This window comes from Neopelma chrysocephalum, unplaced genomic scaffold (assembly GCF_003984885.1).
Source record: "Neopelma chrysocephalum unplaced genomic scaffold, ASM398488v2 Primary Assembly neopelma1_77, whole genome shotgun sequence".
Lineage (NCBI taxonomy): Eukaryota > Metazoa > Chordata > Aves > Passeriformes > Pipridae > Neopelma > Neopelma chrysocephalum.
Genome location: NW_020897738.1, coordinates 5,300,706 through 5,325,175, shown reverse-complemented (window position 1 = coordinate 5,325,175; position 24,470 = coordinate 5,300,706). Strand labels below are relative to the sequence as shown.

Below are 24,470 nucleotides of genomic sequence, written 5' to 3'. Positions count from 1 at the left end.
TGTCTGTGTCAGGCAGAATTAAAGGTACCTGTGGCATCAGGGATTACTGGGACATGGATAAGGCTGCAGGGACCTGCTTTTATCATGAGATTTAAATTTTAAACGTTAAAGGGACTGGGCTGGGACCAACCAGACAGGGGAGGGTGGAAGTGAAATAAATTCTGGAGTGATGAAATTACTTTGGACAACTTAATGAAAAAAAAATGCTCAGATCCCACTGAGCCATTAAATGACTGAATTCCACATGGAAGCACCCATCTCCTCTGACAAGCCTTTGACAAAACTGTTTCTTTATTTTCATGGGGAATGATTCCTGACCTCAAGATTAAAAAGACTGAGGGGAGAAAGGGACAGAACGAGTTACGAGCCCAATAGGCAGGAGAAAATATGTTGAAAAAGAAGACTGAAGTGCTTGTGCATTCATTAAACCTAAAGGCAGCATTTGCAGGTGTTTGGGTTGCTTAACACTCAGGCTAAATTGATGGTAAATGATTTGCAGAAGAGGCACAAACACTTTTAAACCTTCCAATATACAATTTAACATTTTTCTTTTGACGATTGTCTTTTAAGTCCTGATAAATCAGGGGGGTAAGAACAAACCATCAAAAGCTCACCAAGCCACTGCCTTCTGCTAATTTGGAGCTCTGAGGTTCTGTAGGATGGAAATCCCAATGGTCAGCATCCCAAAAATGGGAAGACTTAACTCAGTGTGGGTGTTCTTGGGGTATACAGTTGGTAGGTCTGTAATGGGAATGTAGAAACCAGCTCTAAAAATTGGACTAGGTGTGCTTCAGGGCTCATTAAAATGAAATCTGAATTCAGGAGCTCTTGTTCCACACACCACAGGCTCCAGAGGGGTTTTATCACACACTTCCAAATTGTCTGCAGTTCTGTGCCAAAAAAGGAAACACAGAGTAGCACCCACTGTACAGGTCCACTGCTTTCATTCAGTTCCCCTGGATTCAATGGCAGAATTAATTGCAAAATAAAATGCATGTAATTGGATTAATTAACAGTACATTTCAAGGTCCTGAAATACAGAGTTAGCCGTGGGGTAAAACGCACAATGTAGGTTTTTCCTGCAAACAGAACAAGTGCTATTTTTGGAGCTGTATCTGCATCTCATGGAGGTGTGCCCTGCTTGAAAAGCTGCTAGGGTAGGCATGGGGCTCTGAAGGGGAAAGATAAATACTGTAATTAGGGCTGCAGGACAACAAAAGGATTATTCTTACCTATAAAATCATTTGAGTGGAGTTGCTGGAAAGATAATTATACCCAAAATCGCTTGCATGGGTCTAATATTTTCCTTACAAGGACTTACAAGACTCATTGAATATTTATAGGCCTGGAACATAAGACTGGATGAAATTTAAAACATAAATCCAATCACAATTTATGATGATGAAATTCCCTGCAGTTGTTGCCCCAACCTTTTAGCCTTCATGGACAGGCTTCCTGTGGCAGAGCAGGAGCCCATGTGATAAATGATATCAGAGCTGAATGCCCTTGATTGATGAACACTGCCTCGTTTGACAACTGTACAACAGTCCTGAGGGCTGAACTCACCACTGTTTTGGTTGTTTTGCCTTTTTTTTTTCTTTTCTTCTTAATGCATCTATTGCAGAAATGGTGTTTGTGCTTCTGGTGTGGTTATCACATGCAAATGAGCATGCTGTTTGCCAGATGCAGATCTCATATTTATAGATTAAATACAGCCTGAAAAATCATATGTTAATTGCATTCTGAGGGTGTAGCAGAATTTCTCACTTGAACATATTTTGTTTTGCTGGAAATAGCACAAATTCCAGATCAATGTATTTATAGTTGAAGCTGGGTGACAAATGTGTCAGGCTTTAGAAAAAGCTTTCTAATCATTACTATTACTGATCATTCACTATTAGCTCATTGCTTAGGCATCTATCCCACATTATGTATTTGTTTATTTGTTTTTAATAACATGTATTGCTCAGAAGACAACCAGCACTATTGGAAGGGCAGTGGGGGAACAGCTAAGGATCAAAGCCAAACATCAGGTTATCAGAGGTAAGCTGGCAAAAGAGATGTGTGAGGAGATGTTTGGAGAGGAACAGGACTCCCTGAAGCTGGCTCAGTTAGTCACAAATGTTGGTTACATCGTGCTGAAAACCCATGTTTTAGCTAAACCTCTTTTAGCTTCTAGTTTGCAGTGGCCAAAAGAGACACAGCAATGGCAGGAGAGGCCTCATGACTCACTGGTCATGGAGAGGTCCAAGGAAATAAGGCTCCTCCTGAGGCAGCAGGGAAAACCCAGCAGGCTGAGTCAGCTGCAGCTTTAGAATCTCTTCAGGGGTAGATGTTGGCTGGTGGCTTTTAAACTGAGAGCTGGCAGAGCTGTATTTACATCCCAGCATGGCAAAGGACACACCAGAAATATGTATAGGAAAAATGTGCTCAAAAGGGAGTGCAGCAACTCTCAGATTTCAAATCAGGCCAGTTTTGCCCTTGAGGATTTTGTTATTAAAGGCAATGCTGAGCAGAGGCCCATCACAGAACAAGGAGGGAAATTTTGGAGAAGTCAATACACAACATTCAAATTACTTTCTTGTTTACTGCGCCACACTTTGCAAAACATCAAAAATAAAGAGGAAAGATTTAAAATACACAGTGAACTTCATTATTACAAAGAAAAGTCTGACACAACAGCCACTCTAATCAATAGAAAACATTTCACTGGCTCTCCCTGGGGGCAGGATCGAGCCTATACAAAGCAAACAGTTTCCTAATAACAAGGAGTTAAAACTATGACCCTTATTTTTTTTCTCTAGATGTAAGTCCTTTGATGACCAATTATGTATTCAAAGATATGTCCATAATCACTGGGCTGGCAGGGATGATTAGGATGGACTTTAAGCAGAGATAAGTCTCACTTTAACACAGTCTGCTGCAGTATATTACAATATATCCTGAAAAGCCACAAATGTAAACAAACACTACCACAAGACACAGCAAATTGAAAATACCTTTTCCCCCCTTCTTCATCCCTTTTTATAGCTCTCATAAATCTTTTAGTAAATAAGTAAATCACAGAGGTACCAGAGGAACTGGCAAACTAAGAGGTAGTTTATGTAACAAAGCATCTCTGTCTGCGAGCTCCTCTCGCTGCTGCGGGAGCACCAGAGATCTGGAACAGGAGGTGCTGTGCCAACCTCCCTGCTCTGGTCCCAGGAACCCAGGGAAAATGCAGGCACAGGACTGTTTGGCCACATCAGCTGATCTGAAAGCCACAGAGGTACTCAGAAAACATGCCCTGTCCTCCTCACTTTCCCCAAGCAACAACTCTCTGGTTGCTTTTTGGTCCCCCGATCACCGTGCAGTCAACAGAGGTGTTGATCTGAATAAAGTTTTCATCTTGATAATTTAATACTCTGTTCATATAATCTTGGCTTTATGAACATGTGTGTGTGTGTGTGAAGTGTACCTGAATTACAGCCTGGTATAACTGGAAAGCAAACTGCTGCTGCAGTTTGGTCGGGATGCAGCAGGATCAGAACACTCCCCATGAGCTCTGTGTGGTGAGAGCTCCTCTGTGTGCACAAATCAGCCTCCCTTTGAGGCCTCACAACAACACAAATTTGGCATCTGCTCAAGGAGTGTACTTCTCCTAATGATCTTACAAAATGCTCCTGGTCTGTGCTGGATTGGCACACCAGGGACAGTGAGCTCAGTCAGACACGTTTGAGAGTTTGAAGTAGCAGCAACTCCTGTGATCTTGGTATGTTTGAATAGAATAATAATGCATGTCTTACAATCTCTTCTAACAAGAACCCAAGAGAAACCCAAACCTAATTACAGATCCATCATTAAAGTGCTCTACATAGACTGCTGCCTATCAGCTGGACTCTTGCAATTCACTGGAGCCTTAGGACAAGATTCTGGTAGGTTTTCCTTTCACTTTCCCAGGAATGATGTTTCTTCACGTAGTCTTTGGCCCTTGTTATAATTTCTTTTTCCATAATGGGGTCATTCATCAAACTCTTGGACAGCACAACAAACTCCTAAAAAAGATAAAGAAAATAATAAATTAAAAGTTCCTTGAAAAAATTCTAATGATAACTGAGATACCTGGTACCTGTATCTTGATTTTGGTAAAGCACTTCCAAGTGTGAGCCAATATATGAAGCTGTTCAAAGTCATTTTTCAAGATCAAATGCCATAATTTCTTTATAAAGAATGATCAATAAATAATTATTTTATTATTTTACACAGCCCACCAACTAAGACAATTAAGGACAATCCCAAGGATGTTAAAACAAATGAGCAACGAATTTAATGACACAAAAACTGTTTGCCTATCCACATGTTAGAAAACCAGGCCGGTTATAAATTAATCACCTGGTCTGCACAGAGGATAATTGGCATCAGATGTTTGATCTCAGCTCAGCTACACTTAGAGCTCATTGCTACTGTGACATCTTCAGTTAATTTTATGGTAAGACTGAAGAACTCACCACAGAAACATGGTCACAGTGTAAAGGTAAGAGCAGGTAAGAAGCAGCAAGTTCTTCTGGAGGGGCTGCACCTGGGCAGTGACAGATCCAGCAGGGTAAGCTCAACAAACTCCCCAAAAAAAGCTATATATTTCCTTTAACTTCACTGGGCAAAATACTAGAGCTCACAGATTACAACTATTCCTTTGTCTGCTCCTCTGCCACTCTCACTTAGTTCTCGGGAAGAGAAACTGCGAACTTCAAACATGTGAAAGGAGATTTGATGTCTGAATTAATCTATTCTGAGCAGCTGGACTAATTTTCTACCAAGAGACAACTTCCAATGCTTCAGCTTGATTACAAATGTGCTCAGATCTGTGCAAAATAGTGCCTTGGTTCAGCTCAGAAAAGCAGACAGCCTTTGTGTCAATGGAAAATTAAGATAATGCATTACTACACAACTGGTAGTGAAGATCAGTGCACAGGGACATGGGGGACAAAAGGGATGGGAGAAAGAGATACATTATTTACACCATCTGTCAGCTGTGAAAGGAAATATCAGAGATAAGATAGGAGTTCATATCAACAAACACTAGTTTAAGTACCAAACTATACTTGAAAACCTAAATATGTGTATGAATATCTACACAGATATAAAATCTTTGGTTAGCACAGAATCAATTTTGCTGTTGCAATGCCACTGATGGCTATACATAAAACATAAGTGTAATGTGACCCCTGGGAAACACTGATACAGGAAATCATGTTGAACATGGGATAATCACTGCTTTGACTCTCACTGACAAGACAAACTGTCAGTAAAAGCATCACTGCCATGAAGTTTAAATAGTCAGGGATGCAGAGCAGTTCTGTTGAAAGGTTCATAACTCGGTAATAGAATAAGGAGATTTTCATACAGGCATGGTAACAATAACCTCTCACTCTACCTAAAGTCAGGGCTGCTTGTAATCTTTGCTGTGGCCACAGAGCACTGGGAGAGCAGCCTCTGGAATAGCCCCGTGCTTGGTGTCCAGCCTGTTTTCCATCCTCAGCTGGTGCTGGTTTAACTGGTGTGTTCAGTCCCTTACTGGGAACCTTTGGGGCCCCAAGAGGGGGTTTTGTGAGACAGTCCCTGAAGGAGACAGGAGAGGCTGGTCTAGGGAGCACCTGAGGCTGTGTCTGTCAGACTCTGCAGACACAGCTACTCCAACTTCAGACACATTCCTCCCCTTCCTCCACAGCTGCCAGGAATACAGAACAGGGAAGGTGGGAAAGTCTTACATGACTTATGCTGGCTTCATCCAATTGCCTGTATAATCACAGTAATAAATACTGTTCACACTGAACTACATTCCAACTTTAATTTTATGCTCCTGTGGAGGATTTTATTTAAAGTAATGTTTAAAACTAATTTATGTAAATTACCCAAGAACAGAAGCAGCAATGTAACATTTCTTGACAGGTAGTCCTATTAGCATTCTTTTAAAATGTGGATATAGAGGACAAAAACTTGGAAGCATGTAAATGATAGAAGAAATGAGATCCTTATTCATAGTTACAATACTTAAGGCTGGGAATAATTTCAGGAAAAAATGCCAAACTGAGTCCAAAGCATAAAATCTGAGAAAGTGAAGGAGAGAGAGAAAAAGCAAATGGAAAAATACCAGGAGACAGAGAATAAGGACTTCTCAGCTTTATCCCTACTCCTTCTACTAATCCAATGTGACCACCTACAAGTCACTTGCAATCTGACTGGAAGCCAATGGGAAGATTCACTGTGACTTATCTGGGTTTTGCCTCGTACCCTTGGAGCAGCTGGCTGAGCTTGTTTTCAGGTTTGCATGCTCAGCTTTACACAGCAATAACTTCATTTTTCAGGTGTCTCCCTTAACTACAAGTGACTTGCATTTCAGCTGCAGTTTTGTGGTGAGTCTGAGAAATGGGCTCCCACTTGCAGACATTCAGAACTCCGAGCTCTTCCAGAATATCCAGCATTTCATTGTGATCTTCTATGACATATAAAGTAATGACAGGGAGGTAACATGTCTCTATCAGCTGTTGTGCTGTGCAGATGATATTTGCACAAATATTTATGCACTCTCATATTTTGCTGTAGATGTGAAAGGAGCTTCAGTTTTGGTGCAAGAGGGGCAAAATGCCCCAAATTTCTTCTCAATTATCAAACACAAGGGTATGCACTTCAGCAGCCAAAATTAAGGAGGTGACATGCACACTAACTTACTACTTGGGGGCCATCAATATTTCTAATAAGCCTTTTATTCACATACAGAAATGGATATAATTAATATACACGTGACAGCAAAACACAGCACAAAAGTTGAGCCTTGGTAGTTAGGCACAACCCAGAAAAACTGGGGAGAGGATCATCTTTTGCACATCCAGAACTGCTCTTACATCTGCCCTTTTCGTGGGAAGTACTCCACCACAAACACAGGCATTTTCCAACAGCAACCTCCATAATACAGTTTTCTCTGGGTAAATTGACCAATCATCCTTAAAGAAAATGTCAGCTTCTCCATATAGTAACTACAATAAATTCTGTATAATATTTTGCAGAGACACAGAAATACAGGTATCCAGGAGATAAAGCTGGAAAATGAGTGCACTGAGTAAAAAGAATGAATAATTCTTCAATTACCACGAGAGCTGCACCGGTGCCACAGCTCACACATAATGTAAGATGCATGGTTAATATATTATTTATATAATGAAAGTAAGCCTGCAATTAAACCATTTCATATCAGCTTCAGCAGATAAAAGAACGTGATTTTTAAACAACAGAGAATCACCCCAGGGAGGGCAAACTCCAGGTGTAAATCCAGAACAGCGACAGATTTACCTGGTGGCAGGCAGGGCTCGGGAGGAGCTGGTCCATCTGTGCACTGCACAGGGCAAAGGGCCAGTGTGTGTCTGGGGGAGGCTGAACAGCGAGTGCTGGCACTGCCAGAAATTCAGAATTAGTCTGTTCAGTGAGAAGATTCAAAGCTCTAAAACTTGGGCTTGAAGCCCTGGTGGAAATGGCACCGCCCCATGTTTGGCAGAGGAGACCAATGTACCTCCAGTGTATTGCTGCCTGCCCCCCTTTGAGCTGGGGTTCCCTTTTACCACTTCAAAAGTTGTCTCTGCTAACATCAGTGTGTCCCTCTCTCAACCTCTTTTCATGCTTGGCCCCTCTCTTATTGGCTTTGAAGTTTATTTACCTCCCTCTGTTTATTTAGGTCCTTCTGTGAGCTTTTACAGACATTGAACATCTAATTTAACTTAGGATGCTGAATAACTCTTTGTGTCATCCCTTTTAACATGGTTTTGCATTATTTATTGCCCTATTCTTATCTCTCACTTATTTTTTATTTCAAGTTCCATTAACTCAGTGTCAAATATTCCATAAACTTGCAAATTCAAGTAGCAGCAGGATCAAACCATGATTTAAAAGTAACACGCACAGTAATGTTCACAAATGATGGAGTGTAAAGGACAAAACATTCCATAGCTTTCACTGTCACATGGATTATTTCCATCTCAGTGTTGGCTTCAGTGATTGGCAAAGCTTTTGCTATTTCCAGTCAAATGCAAATGGTTAACCACGACTACAGTTAGACACAACATTTCCTGCTTTCCAGTAAGCCACAAAAGCTCACTTCCAGCAAGAAGGAAAGAAGAAAGCCAACAGCACTCACCATTTAAAACAATTCTCATTGCATAATGGTCAATTAATATCCCTCTGATTTAGCTTTCAAAAGATAACAGGCACAATTGCTCAGATCTAAGCGAGCCAGTTTTGTAAAGCTTTCCCTCCTCAGATCAGAAACAACTTGAAAATAAGCACTGCTTTCTACTCCTGAGCTGTGATCCAGTCTGTATCTTCACAACCAAAAGGATCCACCAAAGCAGGCAAAGAAAATTTCTTTTCTAGTCTTTGGTGGCCCAGATTTTTCAAGCCAGAGACAGACATTCCCCAGCACCTGGACACAGTTCTAACCTCTCTGTGGAGTTAAAGGCATTTCCCTCACCAACCTGATGCATTTGAGGGCACAGAAGAAAAGAGGCTTAAGATGTCAAAGTAATCAGAGTAACTAAACCAAAAAAAAACTTCTTACCAGAACATGTTTTCCAATCCCCATTCAGTCAGAGTGAATCTTCCAAGGCATTCCAAGTGCCATGGGCAGAGCGTTCCTTCTCCCAACAATTAAAATGTGTGGCAGAATTCATCACTGTAAGTTTTCTAACTTAATTGCATTTCTTTGATCTCATATAACTCTTAACCTCTGACAGGCTGTGTGCAGTGGTTTAAAAAACTGCACTGGATATGGTTTGGGGAGATAAGGAACAAGAGTAAATGGCTACTTTATCTTTAAAACCACGAGTGATGATGATTGGCATTCCGAGCTCATCTCTGCAAGAAGAAAGTTTTTCAACAACTCTGAGGTGGGATTGGGGCATTGTCCTGCAAACAAATATTTTCCTGACCCATTTGCAAACTTTGCTGGTTTATAGACCATTTGACACCAATGAAGGTATTTTATTAACTGAGATACAATTGCTGTTTCCCAGAGGAAGCAGGGGTATTCCTTTCCCTTCCCAGACTCTGCTGATTCCAGCACAAATATTACCTAGGAGTGTGCTAGTTCATGTGGTAATGCAAGTTACCATCTTCACCCAAAAGAGCTTCTGTGGGCTGCTGAGGCAGAATAACAGCCAAAAGGGGGTCAACAAGCAGCAGCAGAACAGGGGGTTCTGATCTTTGGCCTTGCACAGTGCAGAGATGGGAGCTCAGGCAGAAGGGGGTTATAGAAACTAAGATTACAGAAACTAAGACATATTTACAGCCTGTGACTCTAGTTCTGATATAAATCACAGTCCTTCAGTCCTTAGCCATTTGTAAAGTCACTGATGTCACTGGGACTACTCCTGTGCCTGAAAGTGCACTTTCCTCTGTGTGAAGCATAGAGCATATTTTCAATTGATCTTGAATTCCAAATAAACACGTGGAATGTGGGATGCTTGGAGATCACAGAAGAGGCTGCTTACGAGGATGTATGATGAAGTTAATTGGGGCTGGTATGAATAATGTATTTGAATTCCAAGCCAAATGCTGCCAACATGTTGAGGGAAACAACAGAATGTCCCAGCATCGATTTCAGGAGAGCTCTCAGTCTGTGTGTTCAACAGGATCATATGTCCTGGAAGTTTTGAAGGAGCATATGGGAGTAAATGGATTTTTTCAAGGAATACATGTACAAATATTTTATAAATAGCTTTACATCTTAGCCTCCACTAGCCTGGAAGCACCCCATTTCCAAAGGATATTGCAAGAAGTGGGAACATTTCCACAACAAAATAAATTCCAGAAGTTATCAAGGAAATCTTTTTTTTTTTTTTTTGGTAAAAATCATTGGAAATATTGAATATTTCAGAAACAAACAAACAAATAAACAAAACCACCACTGCAAGAATTTTTCTTTCAAGAAAAACCTCCAAAACTAACCAAGAGGATTCATCTTCCTGGAACACAACTTAATAGGATGCATTAATCACACACTCCACAAAGTAAATAAATACGATACGTTTTCTACTTTGCAAAATCATCAAGTGGGCTATTCTAGTATGGTTTTTTTAATCTTGCTTGGATAAAATACTGAGGGAATCTGTCTGAACATCGTTTTCCACAGCATATATGAATATGTAACAGCAAAGCCCCAGTGCAGGAAAACACACTGAAATGAAAATTTCCAGCATTTAAATATGGGTAGTGTTCCCTCTCTCCCAGCTCTTATTTATCTTCACAGAAACTTCATCTTAACACTTTACTTAATTTTCATGATTAATTTTTCTGACTGAGCAATAGGATGCATTATATTAACAGTTACTGCTAGAAATTATAGAAAACACATTCTCTAAAACTTCAGGCTCCTTGGTCTCTTCTGGTGAGCTACAGCTTGTCTGACGTGAGTCTGCATTTCATTTATTACTTGAAGGGAAAAACAACAAACCCAGAGCATCTCTTCCAGAGGTTTGGTTATGGAACCTTCAAGCTCCAGCGCAACAAGTCGCTGGCAGGTCTGAGCAGCACAAACCTTCAGCAAGGCTGACACCTAGGCCGAGTTCACTGAACTGCAAACCAAGGAGAGGCAGCAGAGCTTCAGAAAGGCAGACTGACATCCAGGATTTGGGGGAGAATCTGAGGAAAAACTGCTGAGAGGAAAAGCCAAGTGTCCAGACAGACAGAAAATAAACCTCACCTTCGGAAGGGGGAGGTCTAAGGATTCCTCGCTTTCTTACCTGGGGATTTGAAAACAGCAGGCCTGTTTCTTTATGTTTTATTATTGCTGCATTCCCTGGAATGTTCCTTGCCAGCACTGGAACGTCTAAATCCATTGCCTAGAGGAATATAAAAGAAAGAAACGACAGTTTGCAAGGATTCAGGGATTTTGAGGTGCTAATGGCGGCAATTTTAAAATGAAAAGCAGAAACAACAAATCAAACTTCTTTCCCATCTCTCCCATTTTTTAACTGAAAAATACCACGTCTAAGGTGATCTCCTACATAGAACTTCTTTGAAACATTTTGTTTATGCCAGTCTTGTAGCTTTAAACATATTATCAGAAGCAATCAATGCAGGAAGTCAATGGATAGCTGCTTCTTCAGGTATTCTTTTCCACCTCAAAATATGCCGTTTGTTTCCCACTGGAAGCCATGAACATATGGCATGCTTGAGGAGGATAAAATTAAAGTTCAGCTAGAAGGCTGTCAGTGTAACTCCTTCCCTTATTGAGCATGGACGAGAAGATAAGTTCATAGCACAAAAACAAGTGAAGTATCTGTTCTCTTGTTCCACTAAAACACATTTTTCACAGATTTTCTAGAACACGCAGAATTCGAGACATGTGGGCAGTTCACCAACAGTGAAGGGGATCCTGGAAGCCACTCAGCACTTTCTCCTCCTATGGGTCATACAGGGCTCTGGAAAAAGCTTTTCTTTTGAGATCATCTGTTACTACAGCCTTCCTTGGACTTTGAGTATTCAGGGACTGCAGGGAAGGACACAGGGCTGCAGCAGCTGAGTGAACTGCACTGAGGAGAGGACAGGTTATGCTTTCAGAACATTTTATGCTTTCAAAACATATGATCTACAAAGCCACTGGTGTGGGACTCCTCAAAGACCAGGGAATACACCTGAAGAAATTATTTGTATGTGTGTATGGATAAAGAAAGGAAAGGAAGTGTGGGATCTGAACATGCAGCATTTCAAGCTGCCTGCAGAGTCAGCATCCATTCCAAGCCAGGGAACCATTCCCAAGAGACCTAATGCCTGGCCACTTTAAAAAATACAGCTGAGATTTTGAAGTGCCTTGTGTGCAAACCCTGGCCACTCAGCTCTTGTTACCCATGCATATCCTGATGTGAAGCTTTAATTACTATTGATGAATTGGGAAGTCTTGAGATGCATTGACTGTAAAAGCAGAAATATTCTTATTGTACAATTATCACAGTGTCAAATGAGAAAGAAATTCACTCCCCCAAATCTTCAATCTGTCTCATACTGATTCCCTGTCACTCCAGAGTGAATGCATTTTTAATTGCTGTCATTACACTCCTGGATGAGGAGCAATTTTGCTTCAGTCTACAGAGCAAGAAAACAAAATTCCAAGGAGAAAATGATGCTTTTGTATAGCTCAGACAAACCTGAAAACAAAAATATCCTGGCTGATAATGGACAGGACCAATCATGTTTTGAACAGGGAGGAGCTGCTGGGACATAGCAACATATTTTAGTAACTTAAAATATCCAAGAAAAACACTGTTTAAATCACCACTGCAGATGTATTTACACTGGACATAGCAATTCTACAGTCCTTCTGGCACAAACATCTGCTTTGCAGCAGTTAGCTCTAAAAATAATAATAACCCTTAATGATATAACCTGTTCTACACTTTGTATCAGAAACTACTGGATTAGCTGGAGGTAATTCAGACAGATTCATGAAGTGAACATAAAGCAGAATAAATTAGAAATACAAAAAAACTACAGGCTAGATTCTGCATTTACCTGACTAAAGTTGTTGAGATACATTTTTTTTTTTTTAAATAAAATTAAAAAGTCATTTTGGTGAGAGGAAATACAGGGCAAGGGGAAGGGGAAGGGAAGCTGTACCTAAAGGTGAGGTTGCTGGCACAGCATTGCTGTACTGCAGGTTAGATTGGGCTGTAGCACACTGTTAAAAATTGTCTCAAGATATATTCATTTGCTTCTGGTTTTGAAAGCTACACTGCTGATGATTGATTGAAGTTGAACAGTAAATTTATATTTCATTTTCTGTAATTTCTGAACCCTAAAAGGAAAGACATTTGTTCTGTCTCATGGACTTGGAGGGTAGTAACTGCTACACGAGAAAACTTTCAGGTCCCAAAACACACAGGTACCAATGAATTATAGCTACTGAAAGACAGAACAGATGGCCAAATACTTTGGATGCTGGGCTGCCTTTACACCAGCTAGCCTTAAACAAATGGATTGGGCTGTAAATAATTACTGCATGAAGTGGCTTAGAATTTAATTTAGATACTTAGTCTATTTTTAAGCAGTAAAAAGAATCATTTGCATTGTTGAAAATATGTATAATTTACTGACCTAAGTTCCAGAAATAATAGCGTAAAATAACATTTTAGTCCATTGCCCATCTGTTTTGTTCCATTATTCTGACTGCAAATGTGTTTTACTGCTATTGCAGAAGGATGCAGGGTGTAAATTTTAGCTGGGGAAGCTTGTTACCCAATAAGCACATCCAACCAGCAGCATAAGGCTTAGAGAGTAAAGACAGGGGTTATTTACTACTTTGTCTTCTGGATTGGGCCTCATTTTCTTCCTTCTGGCCTCTGCACCTTTTTGTTGGCTCTTCAATTTTACTGCTTTACAACGTGCCTTCATTTTTATTTTTTTATTTTTATAATTTGCTAAGGCTTTTATTCCAAACTATTATGAGGCCTGTACTTCACATGTTGTCCAAGACTGGATTTTGCCTCAGAGCAGAAATTTTTCTTTAATTAGTTTCTTTTTGGTAAAAGCATAACAATCTTAATGATTGTTACAACAGTTGCAATACTCTTGAGAGCACAGAAAAAGTGCTCCAATGCAATGGTGCTGGAATATAAACCTTTTTCTACCCAGCTACACAGGGAACATATAAACCTTTCCTTTTTCACCACCACGTGCCCAGAAACGTGCAAAACTCCTGAGCTCTCTGAGGAAGGGATGTATTTTTAATGTTTGCTATAATGGTTGTTTTCTTTTCTTCAAATGCCAAACAGAAAATAGATCAGTTATGGCAAAATCTCTGACATATCAGTACGAGCTGACAAAATAATTAGCTATGGCTTTTAGTTCTTTCATACCTCAAGGCAGGTGGAAATAGATATGATTATATATTTATCTAATTTATCTATTATATATTTATCTCATACTAAAATACTGTTTACAGATTCATGACCTTGTTAAATGTTGAGCTTTGAAGAGAATGAAAGTTGCATTTCCAAAGTCAAGCCTTTTATCTCCAGCCTAGGACCAGGAGATTTTTATACATGGTTTTCTGCCTCATTATTTAACAAGATCTTAGCAGATGGCCCTTTCTGTTGCTGGGCATCTCAAGAAAAAAAACTTCACTTTATTAGATTGACACTTCCTCTGAGAGAGAGATTTTTACAGCAGGGTGTTTTATAAGCATGGCATCAAATCCCACTGTCCCACTGTCTAGTGAACAGACACACAAATCCCAAACCCTTATAACTTTAGCAGCAGAATTCAAACAGGTCTGAGGGACTAAAAAGCTCCAGGTATTTTCTCAAGAGACAACTAAAGAGCTAATTCTGCTTGGAGAAGATCTGACTCGTCTGGAATTGGGGCTGTTCTCTCACCAGACCTGTGCCATGATTGTTGGACTTTCCTTCCTAAAATGGAAGGTACCAGTTTGCCCCTGTGACTCATTTATCTGCCAGCTCTTGTTATCCCTGTTCCATGACTTCCAGGATGAACTCCCAGTTAGGAGTTAACAGCTCAGAGATTAATTTTGTTTTTAGGAAAAGTAGTTTCTTCAGTAGAATTAAATCTATCAATCATAAGACTAGCCTAGGAGGTGAAATGCACAGCTATACATGAGATAAAAACCCAAGTAATCTATTATATATGCATAAAATACATATATAAAAATAAATTCAGCATGAAAAAATAAAATTAATACTTCCTGATGACTCATCCTAATAAATACTTTTTTCTGATGTAAGAAAAACATCAAAATGCAGGAAGCTAACTGCAAATGTATATAAAGGCATCCTGCAGAGAACGCTCTTTTGCCAAAACAGTCTTATTCTAAGAGACAGAAGATAAATATAACATGAAGTACTTAGTATTCTGTCTGTGTAGTAATTTTTTGTTGATTTTTGGGGGGGTTGTTTGTTAGGTTTGATTTGTGTGTGGGGGGGGTTTGCTTTTGTTTGGTTGTTTTTTTTTGGATAGGTCTGGGTATGAATTGGGAATAAATGACTCGAGGTAACTGTGAGGTGGAACCTTAAAGGAGCAGCTTTCCCACCAGTGATGGTATCTGACTATTGAATAGCCCTCATAGGATAACTGAACAGTTCAGCCACAGAGAGCAGGCCCCCAATAAAAGTTCCCTTGCTGATTTAGTCTTATAGTTATCAGATTCCAAAGTTGGAAGAATTGCAACTGCAAAAGAGGAGAGCAAAAATCAGTGATTCCTGAAGCAGCTCAGCATTACTTGTGAGGCAAACTGGCATTATCTTTTGGCTCTGAGTTACCACCTATTGTTAAGACACTGAACTTACAAAATTGCTCCCTCTCCTGATAAAAGCTAAGAAAAGTGCCTTTTAACTGCTCAGATCTGATGGGAAAATTTGGAGGAAAAACTATACCAATTGTCCCGTCAGCCCTGAGTTTGCATAACAATTTGTATCAGACCGAGCACATTCGCACTTCTGTGGCAGATGCTGCATCTCTTCAGGCTTTCTGGTTTGCTTTTTTCCCCCCCTCTTTAACTCACTGGAAACAAATCAGGTTGATTTTTGGTGAACTGTTCTGTGAGAATTCCTGAGAGGAACAGCTCCTTAACTTCTTCTTCTCCAAGTCACTGGCTCAGTCGTGCCCTGTGCTGGTAACTCCATTTCACCTCAACTACCAAACACATAAAGTTTGTCTCACCTGCCACACTGGGAAGTTTGGAAATGTCACAGTCTAGAAATTGCTGTTATAGAGTCCTGTTGCTGTGAAAGAGCATCTGCTTCCAGCTCTGAGCATTTTAAAAAGGAAATACAGACTTGCTATCTTACCATCCTCTGGCTTTCCTAATTCTTACAGTGCTCACTTAGTTCCTACTTAGGAAGACTTTCAGCTGTGTGGAAGAAAAGCATGTTGGAAATGCAACTTGGAAACAGAAACAGGAGATTCATTAATACAAGCAATGGAATTGTTTCTGTGATCTTCTGAGATTATGATGAACCAACATTCAGCACTCACCAAAATACATGGAATAGTAAAAGGTGTCTGCCCAAAGAACTTCTACTTCAAGTACACATATTATTTTCTGAGAAAACATTTAACACTAAGCAGTGCCCTACTTTGACAGGTATGAAATAAAACTGGTTATAAATTTTCAATACTGATGGCAAAAAAATTAACTGAGCATGTCATTAATTCATTAATCATTTTGGAATTAAACAACCAAATACAGCTCTTAGATTGCTTTTTGAAAGGATGGAAAAATAAATGAAAGTCCATTCTAGCAACATTATAAGGAAGTGGATGTTGAATCAAGCATAAGTGACAACCCCAGTAAATCAGAATGATTTCTACATCTCAGGTCTGTATTGTTAATTTAACAGGATTGATAAAATTACATTCTGTCCTTTAAAGATAAATAGACAAAGCATAAAAACCTGTCAGTCGAAGGGAAGAAATGTTAATTGCTAACACTTGCAAAAAGAAATATTTTAGTTTTGTCTTCACTAGCTCTGAAACAGGCATAAAATGTTGACACACATTTCCAGTGACAAAAGAAGATTTCAGATTCACTGTAACCTCATGAATAACCTCACAACTAAGGTGCAGTTACCTCCAGAATTGCAGCAGACATCCCTTCTGAAATGGAGCTGTTCACCAGGGCAAAGCACCTTTTCATAGCAGCGTGGAGATCATCCTGTGGCAGCTCCTGTAACAAATGGACTCCAGGTGCCCTGGAAACCAAATGCACACGGGCAGGACCCCTCCTGAGAACGGGCTCTGACAGTCTGGTACTCACACAGCGAGTTGTGTGTGTGTGTTCATTTGGATAGACAAGAAGCTGGACATGAGCCAGAGTGTGCCCAGGTGGCCAAGAAGGCCAATGGATCCTGGCCTGGATCAGGAACAGTGTGGCCAACAGGTCCAGGGAAGTGATTCTTCCCCTGGACTCAGCACTGGTGAGGCCACCCCTGGAGTGCTGTGTCCAGTTCTGGGCCCCTCAGTTCAGGGAGGATATTGAGGTCCTGGAGCAGGTCCAGAGGAGAGCAACGAGGCTGGGGAAGGGACTGGAGCACAGGTGCTGTGAGGAGAGGCTGAGGGAGCTGGGGTTGTTCAGCCTGGAGAAGAGGAGGCTCAGGGGAGACCTCCTCACTCTCTACAACTCCCTGACAGGAGGAGGGAGCCAGGTGGGGGTTGGTCTCTTTTCCCAGGCAACTCTCAGCAAGACAAGAGGGCTCGGTCTTAAGCTGTGCCAGGGGAGGTTTAGGTTAGATATTTGAAAGAATTTCTTTACAGAGAGGGCAATCAGCCATTGGAATGGGCTGCCCAGGGAAGTGGTGGATTCTCCGTCCCTGGAGGTGTTTAAGGTGAGACTGGATGTGGCATCAGTGCCATGGGCTGGGAACCACAGCAGGGTTGGATCAAGGGTTGGACTTGATGATCTCAGAGGTCCCTTCCAACCCAGCTGATTCTATGATTCTATGATTTTAAAAGCTGGGCAGCCAACTGCTTCCCTTTAGCAAACAGAAGGTTTAATATTAACTTCTTACCTTTTAACTTTTTCCTTAACTTCACTCGTAAAAAGCGGATCCACCTAGAAAGGAGAACACACACAGAGGAACACGGCACCGTTTTAAGGACTGTGTTTGAAATACCCGGAAAAGAAAAATAAATTCTAGCACATTTTTTAACTCAGATATTTAAATGGGTGAATGTGCCGAGGTTTAAAATCATACCACAGATCTGTAACTGGGTGGCTACTTTTGAGTCTTCAAACCAACCCTCTGGTGAGTGATTGACACGTGGAATGCCCAGCCCAGCCCAGCGTGGATTGACACCTCCCCTCTGCACCTTTGGGTGACTCCTCAGCTCAGCTTTGGGCTCTGCTGGCAGGGAGGGTCTGTTTGTCTGTCTGTCTCCCCTGACATCCCTCTGGCTGCTGTTCCAACCAGAGCTGGATCTATTTAACACGAGTGACTGTTCTCAGATAACTCTGCTTTGACAACTCCCTGATGTGCCAAGTGACTGTCCCTCTGTGCATGAGAGGAAGGGAAGAAACCTTCCAGGCTTTAGTTAACTCAGGAAGCAATCTGGATGTAAACTGAGACAATGTTATAACAATAAATGCTACGCCCTGACAGAAACAGTTGTTTGGAAACTAATAAACACTGAATTCTAAAACAGTAAAACGTTAAAAAGTTGTCTAAGCCGGGCAATTAACTCCAGTAGGTTTATTTACAAAGCTTAACTACGTCTGCTACTTTCATTTAACATGATTAAAAGAAACAAACAGAACTTGAAAATCCTTAAGTAGATATGAAAAAGGGAACTAGGCTTTATTAAGGCTGACTGATTATATTAGAGTAATGTATGTTAGATTGCAGCAGTTGTAAGACTGTGAACAACGACTTTTTTTTAAATGTATGATAATATTTTGGGTTTGGTTGGCTTTTTTTTTCCAGATTATGAGACAGACAGCACTCACAAAGCATTTTAGAAAACTCTTTTGGTAAAAAGCCGGAATTTATTTTATAACTATGATTGTGTAATTTGAACATGTGATTAATTATTTCAAGAAAACGGGGCTTCATAAATTAAAAAATTCAAGAGAATCACTTACACTAAGGAATAATTTCCCACTGAATACAAAAAATAAAAGGCTTGCATAACAGCTTCAAAAAGTATTTTTGGTAACAGCAGGGGAAAAAACTCAGATGCCCTTTCCTGAAGCACTACCTGATCCTGGCAGCAGAGTATGGATCTATAGATCCACAGAGTAAACCAGTATGTCCTGTCACAGGTTCCTTGGATATTTCATAGTGAACTTCACAATTGCTATTTCTATCTAAATATATTTTCAGCTTTTCCCCCAAAGTACTATTTTGATGCTGAGTTCCTCTCATGAGAAACTCCACTCTATTTCCATTAAAATCGATGGAGCACTTGCAAGTGATTTGAGGAGCAGTGGGATTTGGTCTTTTGTTCTTGTACCTTTAGAAGGATCAGAAAAACTACAGCCTGTGACTCATAAAATTTGTATGACATTAATTCCTATTCTGTCTCCTTCAGTGGAAGCCAAGAAGTTGCCATCTGCCTCCCAGACAGAGCAATCCTTTAAGCTGTATTCTTCTATTGGTAAATATTCCAAGAATCCTGGCCTGAGTATGAGAATTCAGTTAAAATATGACTTTCAGGATGGGTGTAGCGACGACTTGGAGAAGTGATCCCCCTGAGCTACATTTAGGAATTCGAGGGGGCACAGTTACCTAACCACAGGCTCAATATAACAGCAATTAGATACAACATAAGCTGTTCAGCAAGTTGGAAAAGCACTCAGAAGATGTGAACACTTTCCAGAGCCAAGTGGCTATGGCAGGATGCCGAGGAACTCAGCACAGGCTCTGAAAAAGCTCCTGAAAAGAATTTTATTTCCACGCAGTGTGTCTCCATCATCCATTTTTTCTACAGGGAGCGTTTGTTGCCACATTTTATTTTGTTAGCAGGCAAACATGATCATCAGTTACCTACAGCATTTGTTAAAACATCATCGATCCAGAGGCACAGCCTTCAAAGAGCTGCAAATTTCATCAGTTTATCAGAGATCAGAGGGAAGCAGCTCCCGTTGTATGAGCAGTTCCCATCAGAACAGATGAGATAAGATGACACATGGAAAGGGAGTGGGCACAGAGCAGGAAACCACACTGAACAGGTCCAGATATGCCAGTAAGGAAGTTTTACTCTGTTGACAGGCAAAGAAACATCCGAGGTGTGTTTGACAGTGCAGGAAGTCCCAGATCAAAGGCTGCACGAAGATGAAGGGGCCTGTTAAGCACAGAGCCTCCCACGATCAAAACCCAGCAAATCTTCTATAAATACACAACATTAAAATGCTGCCATATAAAAATTAGCTCAGACAGAAATAATGGACCAGGAACATCGTCATTATAATGCTGGGACTCTAGACTTTGAAGGCTAAAACAGGTCTTAGAACATTGAAAGTTCTGTCAGAATATCGCCCAGAGTAGTAAGAGTGAAGAGCTTGAGGAATCTGTAACATATTCAAGACAGGGAAGAAGGATTTGCTCGGTTTCTTGGGTTTGTGAGGTTTTGGCAACATCACTGTGCAAAGAATCACCTTTTCTCACAGCAGCAGGTGACCCCACACTACAATGTTTATCTGATTGATTGTTGAAAAGGCTCAACAAGACCAAGCTTCCCCTAGAACTGCAAACAAAACCTGCTCGCAGCAAATGCACCTTCAAAAACAGCAGATCCTTGTGAACACCCTAAACACAGCCATTCTACATCATCTTTTCCCTATACTAAATGCTTCAGGAAATTCAGTGTCTTCTGGCTTAATGTGTAGCTCTACTACTGCAATTTGGAACGACTGACAACTTGCAAAAAAACTAGTTTTAATTCAGCCGAAACAATGTGGCAACTAGGACCTAAATTAACAAAACTTCAGGTCTAAAAGGAAAATAAATAACCTTTTTAAGAAATACTGGAACAGCTCATTTTACCATTTCTAACAAAGGGTTAGAAGAGTTGTCAGCTAAATGGTAGCATTAGCTCTTACCTGTTAAAAAATGTCTCAGTGAGTAGGACACTTATTCAGGATGGAGCTGGCAGAATTTCATATTCCTCAGCAGGATAAGGAATTTGAAATTATAACTTTGTCTCCTGTCTGATCTTCCTAATTACTGTGCTCTAGGATATTCTGGAGCAGGGAATTAGACTTTCTCTAGTGGCTTAGTTTAGTTAACAGCTGTTTTATTTCAAGACCAGCCCAGAGAACATACAGCAGGTCGAGATGGGCTACATCCCTCCATCTGTGGAGACACTTATTCACCTAAAACTGCCACAACAGGCATGGAAACAAGTTGGACAGAAGAAAAACAGCTATCAGTGGAAAACAGTATCATTGCAAGCATAGCAATGTTCTGTATATCTACAAGGATGGCTAAGAAATAGGCAGAGAGGGCTCTGAGGGGTCACCCAGCAGCTGAACACAAGTTTTGTGGCCTTAACTTTCTTTAAAGTTTCATAAGCTCCTATTCTTGGAACACAGAGCTGCTGAAAATTACCTACTGTTCCAAAATTCAGTATAGAAATGAACAAGAGGAAAACTGGAAGTGAAGACAAATGCTAAAAATTTTACATTACACAGGACCCAATCCTGCAACATTACCTGGATTGCACTATTGGAGACAATCATGCCTAGAAAATGCAGGAAATAATATATAATCTTATGGAAGCAAATATATAATCTTATGGAAGCAAGGCAGAAAATAGTATGTGGGCCTTTGTTCTTTCTATTCTTAATTAATATAATCTTAATGTGTGGTTTTTTAATATTCACAATAAAGATTATATGCTTCATAGATAATGGCACTGATTTTCTTAAGGTTTTTGTGGTTTGAGAAGTAACATGAATAGGAAAAGTACAGCTAAATACCAATAGAGCTGAGAAGTATTTTCATCCTTCAGCAATATTTTAGTACTATGGGAGAAATATGTTTTAAAATGTTTTAAGGAGGTTCAGTCCTTGCCTGTGCACTGCCAGAGGGTTATTTCTGGTAGCTTCCTGTAAAGACATCAGCTTATGGAAAAGTGAAGCAAATTTAAAAAGGTGACTAAAATGTTTAAAATCCTCACTGGAGGCAGCAAGTGCATCTTTGGATTCCAAAGCACAGCTTCATTACACCTGCTCTAGATTTGCCTTCCACACCAGTTCACTTCCAAATCTTTTTGTGTATTAGCGTGGAAAAAAAAGGCAGAGAAAATAAAAAGGTAAAAACATCTTTTAAGAATGAAATCCTAAGTCCCAAAATTTACAAAGAATAAAACTGGACGAGAAAACAGAATAACAGCCCTTATTCGCCCATTCAAAGTGTATTTATTTTCTTATAAAACAAACAGCCTGCAAGTTTTCAGGCTCATGTGAATCAGAGATGAGACTGATTCAGAGAGAACACACTACCCAGATGAAACAATGAAGCTTTTAGAACCCTTGGAGCATTAGTGAGAGTTTGTTTCATGTGACACAGCTGCCTTTTCCACTCAGACCTTTTCCACTGGTTAAATGATGGCTACAGGCTGCCTTTTCAAGCTTTCTGCTGCTGTGGGTCTACATGGAGAACACTGATTTCCTTCTCAAAGGTCCTGCAATTAGTTTTGTAAGTTTAGCATAAAGCAAACTTGTTGCCCTTGACACAGGCAACATATCAGAAGCAGAAGGAGCAGGACAGAGACACCAACTTTGAGATTATTCTGAGATGTGGATGTCTAAGAACAGCTCAGCTCATCCCAGTCTTCAGTGCGCTGAGATTCCACCAGTTTTATTTGTCAGCTCTGTTGGGTGTCAGACAGAACCCAAACATCACTTTGCACCTGCTGACAACTGTTAATTGTGTTTGAACTGAGACAGCCAGAAATGGCATCAAAGTCTAGATGGAATGGCCCAGAGACCAATTCTCCACCTGAAGGAAAGATGTAAGAACAGGAATAATGAGCACCTGAATCACCTGCACAGAAATAAACCCCCTCATTAGCAATGCCTGCGAAAAAAATTCTTCTAGGTGGCAACTGCTGCCTTTCAAAATATTTGGTAGGCTCATTTATCAATTATTCACACTGAAATAGGCATTTCTAATATTTTATTTGCAAAAGTAGGCATTTTTAGTGGTTTGTGATTGCCTAAAATCCCACAGGTATGAAAACAGAAGCCAATGTTAGAATCCAAATATTTTGATACTTTCTATTTTCAGAACTTCTTTCTGTAATCAAATTAAACATGAAATGTTTTGTTCCAACAGTCTCAGAGACCAAAATAGATTATTGCCACTATCAAGTCATCCAGGCACTGGAATTGCTTCCACTTCCAGAGTTTAGACCTTTTGTGAGCTGCTAAATTTGCACCATCTTATCTCCATAAAAGTTACAAGTCCTCTGACTTAGGTTCACTTTGGAAAGAATTATTGGGATATCTCAGATGCAAGTAAATGGAAGTATTTAGAAATAAGCATACAAGCAAAACAAAATATTACAATGACAACTTACTGCAGGTCCAATAATGCCCAGGTGGACACTGGGATCCTTTCTGTGCCAATCTAGAACAGAAGAGCAACAACTATTTTATTAATCCAAATTATTACTCCTTTAATTTAATTATTTCTCTGTAATCACTGTAAATAGCTGCATGAATAAAGAAGAATTGGGCAAATATTGTATTACTACTGAAAAGACTGAACATGCACCAGATTTCATGCTCAGCCCTCACACACTCCTCATAATGCAAATATTAGCATATCTGAAAGTTACTATTTAGCCTTTCTGCTTTATGAAAGCTCTTATGACTCAAGGGTTATTTAACTAAAGTCAGATATTAATTTTGAATCACTCAAGAGAACAATGCTCTGTGATTCTGGCCACTAAGCCAAAATTATTTGAATTTTTTGCTATGTAAAGGAACAAGTGGAAGTAACTGCAGCCATCACAATGACTACTCAATTATATATGAACAAGAGAAATCTGCTGCCCTTTCAACACCAATTACTAGAATAAACTACATTTGTTACTCAGCATCACAAGATTTTAAAGGTTTATAAAAGTAAGTTGAACAGTGCAGGTTAAATTTCCAACTTGGAACACTTGAACTGTTTACAGACACAAACAGAACCTGGTAAAACTTTCCCTTATGTCAGTCTGAGAAAAATTCAGAAAATTTACAGTGATGAGCCAGAACAATGGGTGGTATAATTTGTTTGCAACTTCAATAACATTAATTAGCACACATGCAAATCAATGTAACAGCCACAGGACAGCAAGAGAAAAAAAGTTATTTTGAAGCAGGTGATCTTTCCTTTTGTCTCCCATCAATATTGTACATAACAGCAAAACAGTTTTCTCAGCAAATAAAACCATCAGATATTGCTTTGATTTCAATGCTCTGTTATTCCCAGCAGGATGGAAAAGACAGCAGCACAGAAATAATGTGTTGAACAGATCAATGGTTACATAAGAATTTATTTTTTTTTCAAATGTAAATATATCATGAAGTTTTCTGCAATGAATAAACCCGCTCAAACTTACAAACATAAAAGAAATGCAGTGAGAAAACAAAAACTGGGTATTCAAATAGCCAGCACTTACCAGAAAAAACTTCTACTAAATAGAGAGGGTCTTTTACTCTTCGAAGTCCACATATCAAAAGAAACAGGTGTAAACGGTCTGTATCTGTAGGAATGTCTGCAACAAATAATTTTAAAAGTCTGAATGCAGATAAAAAAGCTGAACACTCCAAACTGTTCCATGAATGAGCACATAACAGTGAATGAGCAGAAATGGGGTGGATTCTGAAAAATTGCCATTATTGTTCCCTCTGGTTCTTGCTCTTGCATCAATCCTCAGATCATCTCAGTGGAGAACATAATTTTATAGGGAGTTTATTTCCAGAGGCAAGGAATGTGCAGGGC

General features: G+C 39.9%; 1 protein-coding gene across 6 annotated transcripts in view; it reads right to left on the bottom strand.

Moving 5' to 3' along the window:
- Positions 1-2,567: 2,567 nt before the first annotated feature.
- The window catches only part of GLT1D1 (glycosyltransferase 1 domain containing 1), a 50,660-nt gene continuing 28,757 nt past the window's right edge, over positions 2,568-24,470 (bottom strand). For 2 of the 6 annotated variants that reach the window (XM_027689252.1, XM_027689255.1), the window contains exons 7-13: positions 24,148-24,243; positions 23,056-23,105; positions 17,544-17,587; positions 16,607-16,727; positions 10,767-10,865; positions 10,478-10,676; positions 3,921-4,034 (exon numbers count right to left, since the gene is read on the bottom strand). In XM_027689252.1, coding sequence (XP_027545053.1) covers positions 10,515-10,676; positions 10,767-10,865; positions 16,607-16,727; positions 17,544-17,587; positions 23,056-23,105; positions 24,148-24,243 — 572 coding nt within the window. In that variant the 3' untranslated portion in view covers positions 3,921-4,034; positions 10,478-10,514. Of the gene's footprint in view, positions 4,035-9,839; positions 10,677-10,766; positions 10,866-16,606; positions 16,728-17,543; positions 17,588-23,055; positions 23,106-24,147; positions 24,244-24,470 lie in introns of those variants that run through there. The other 4 variants (XM_027689254.1, XM_027689257.1, XM_027689256.1 and 1 more) reach the window with 3 other exon arrangements.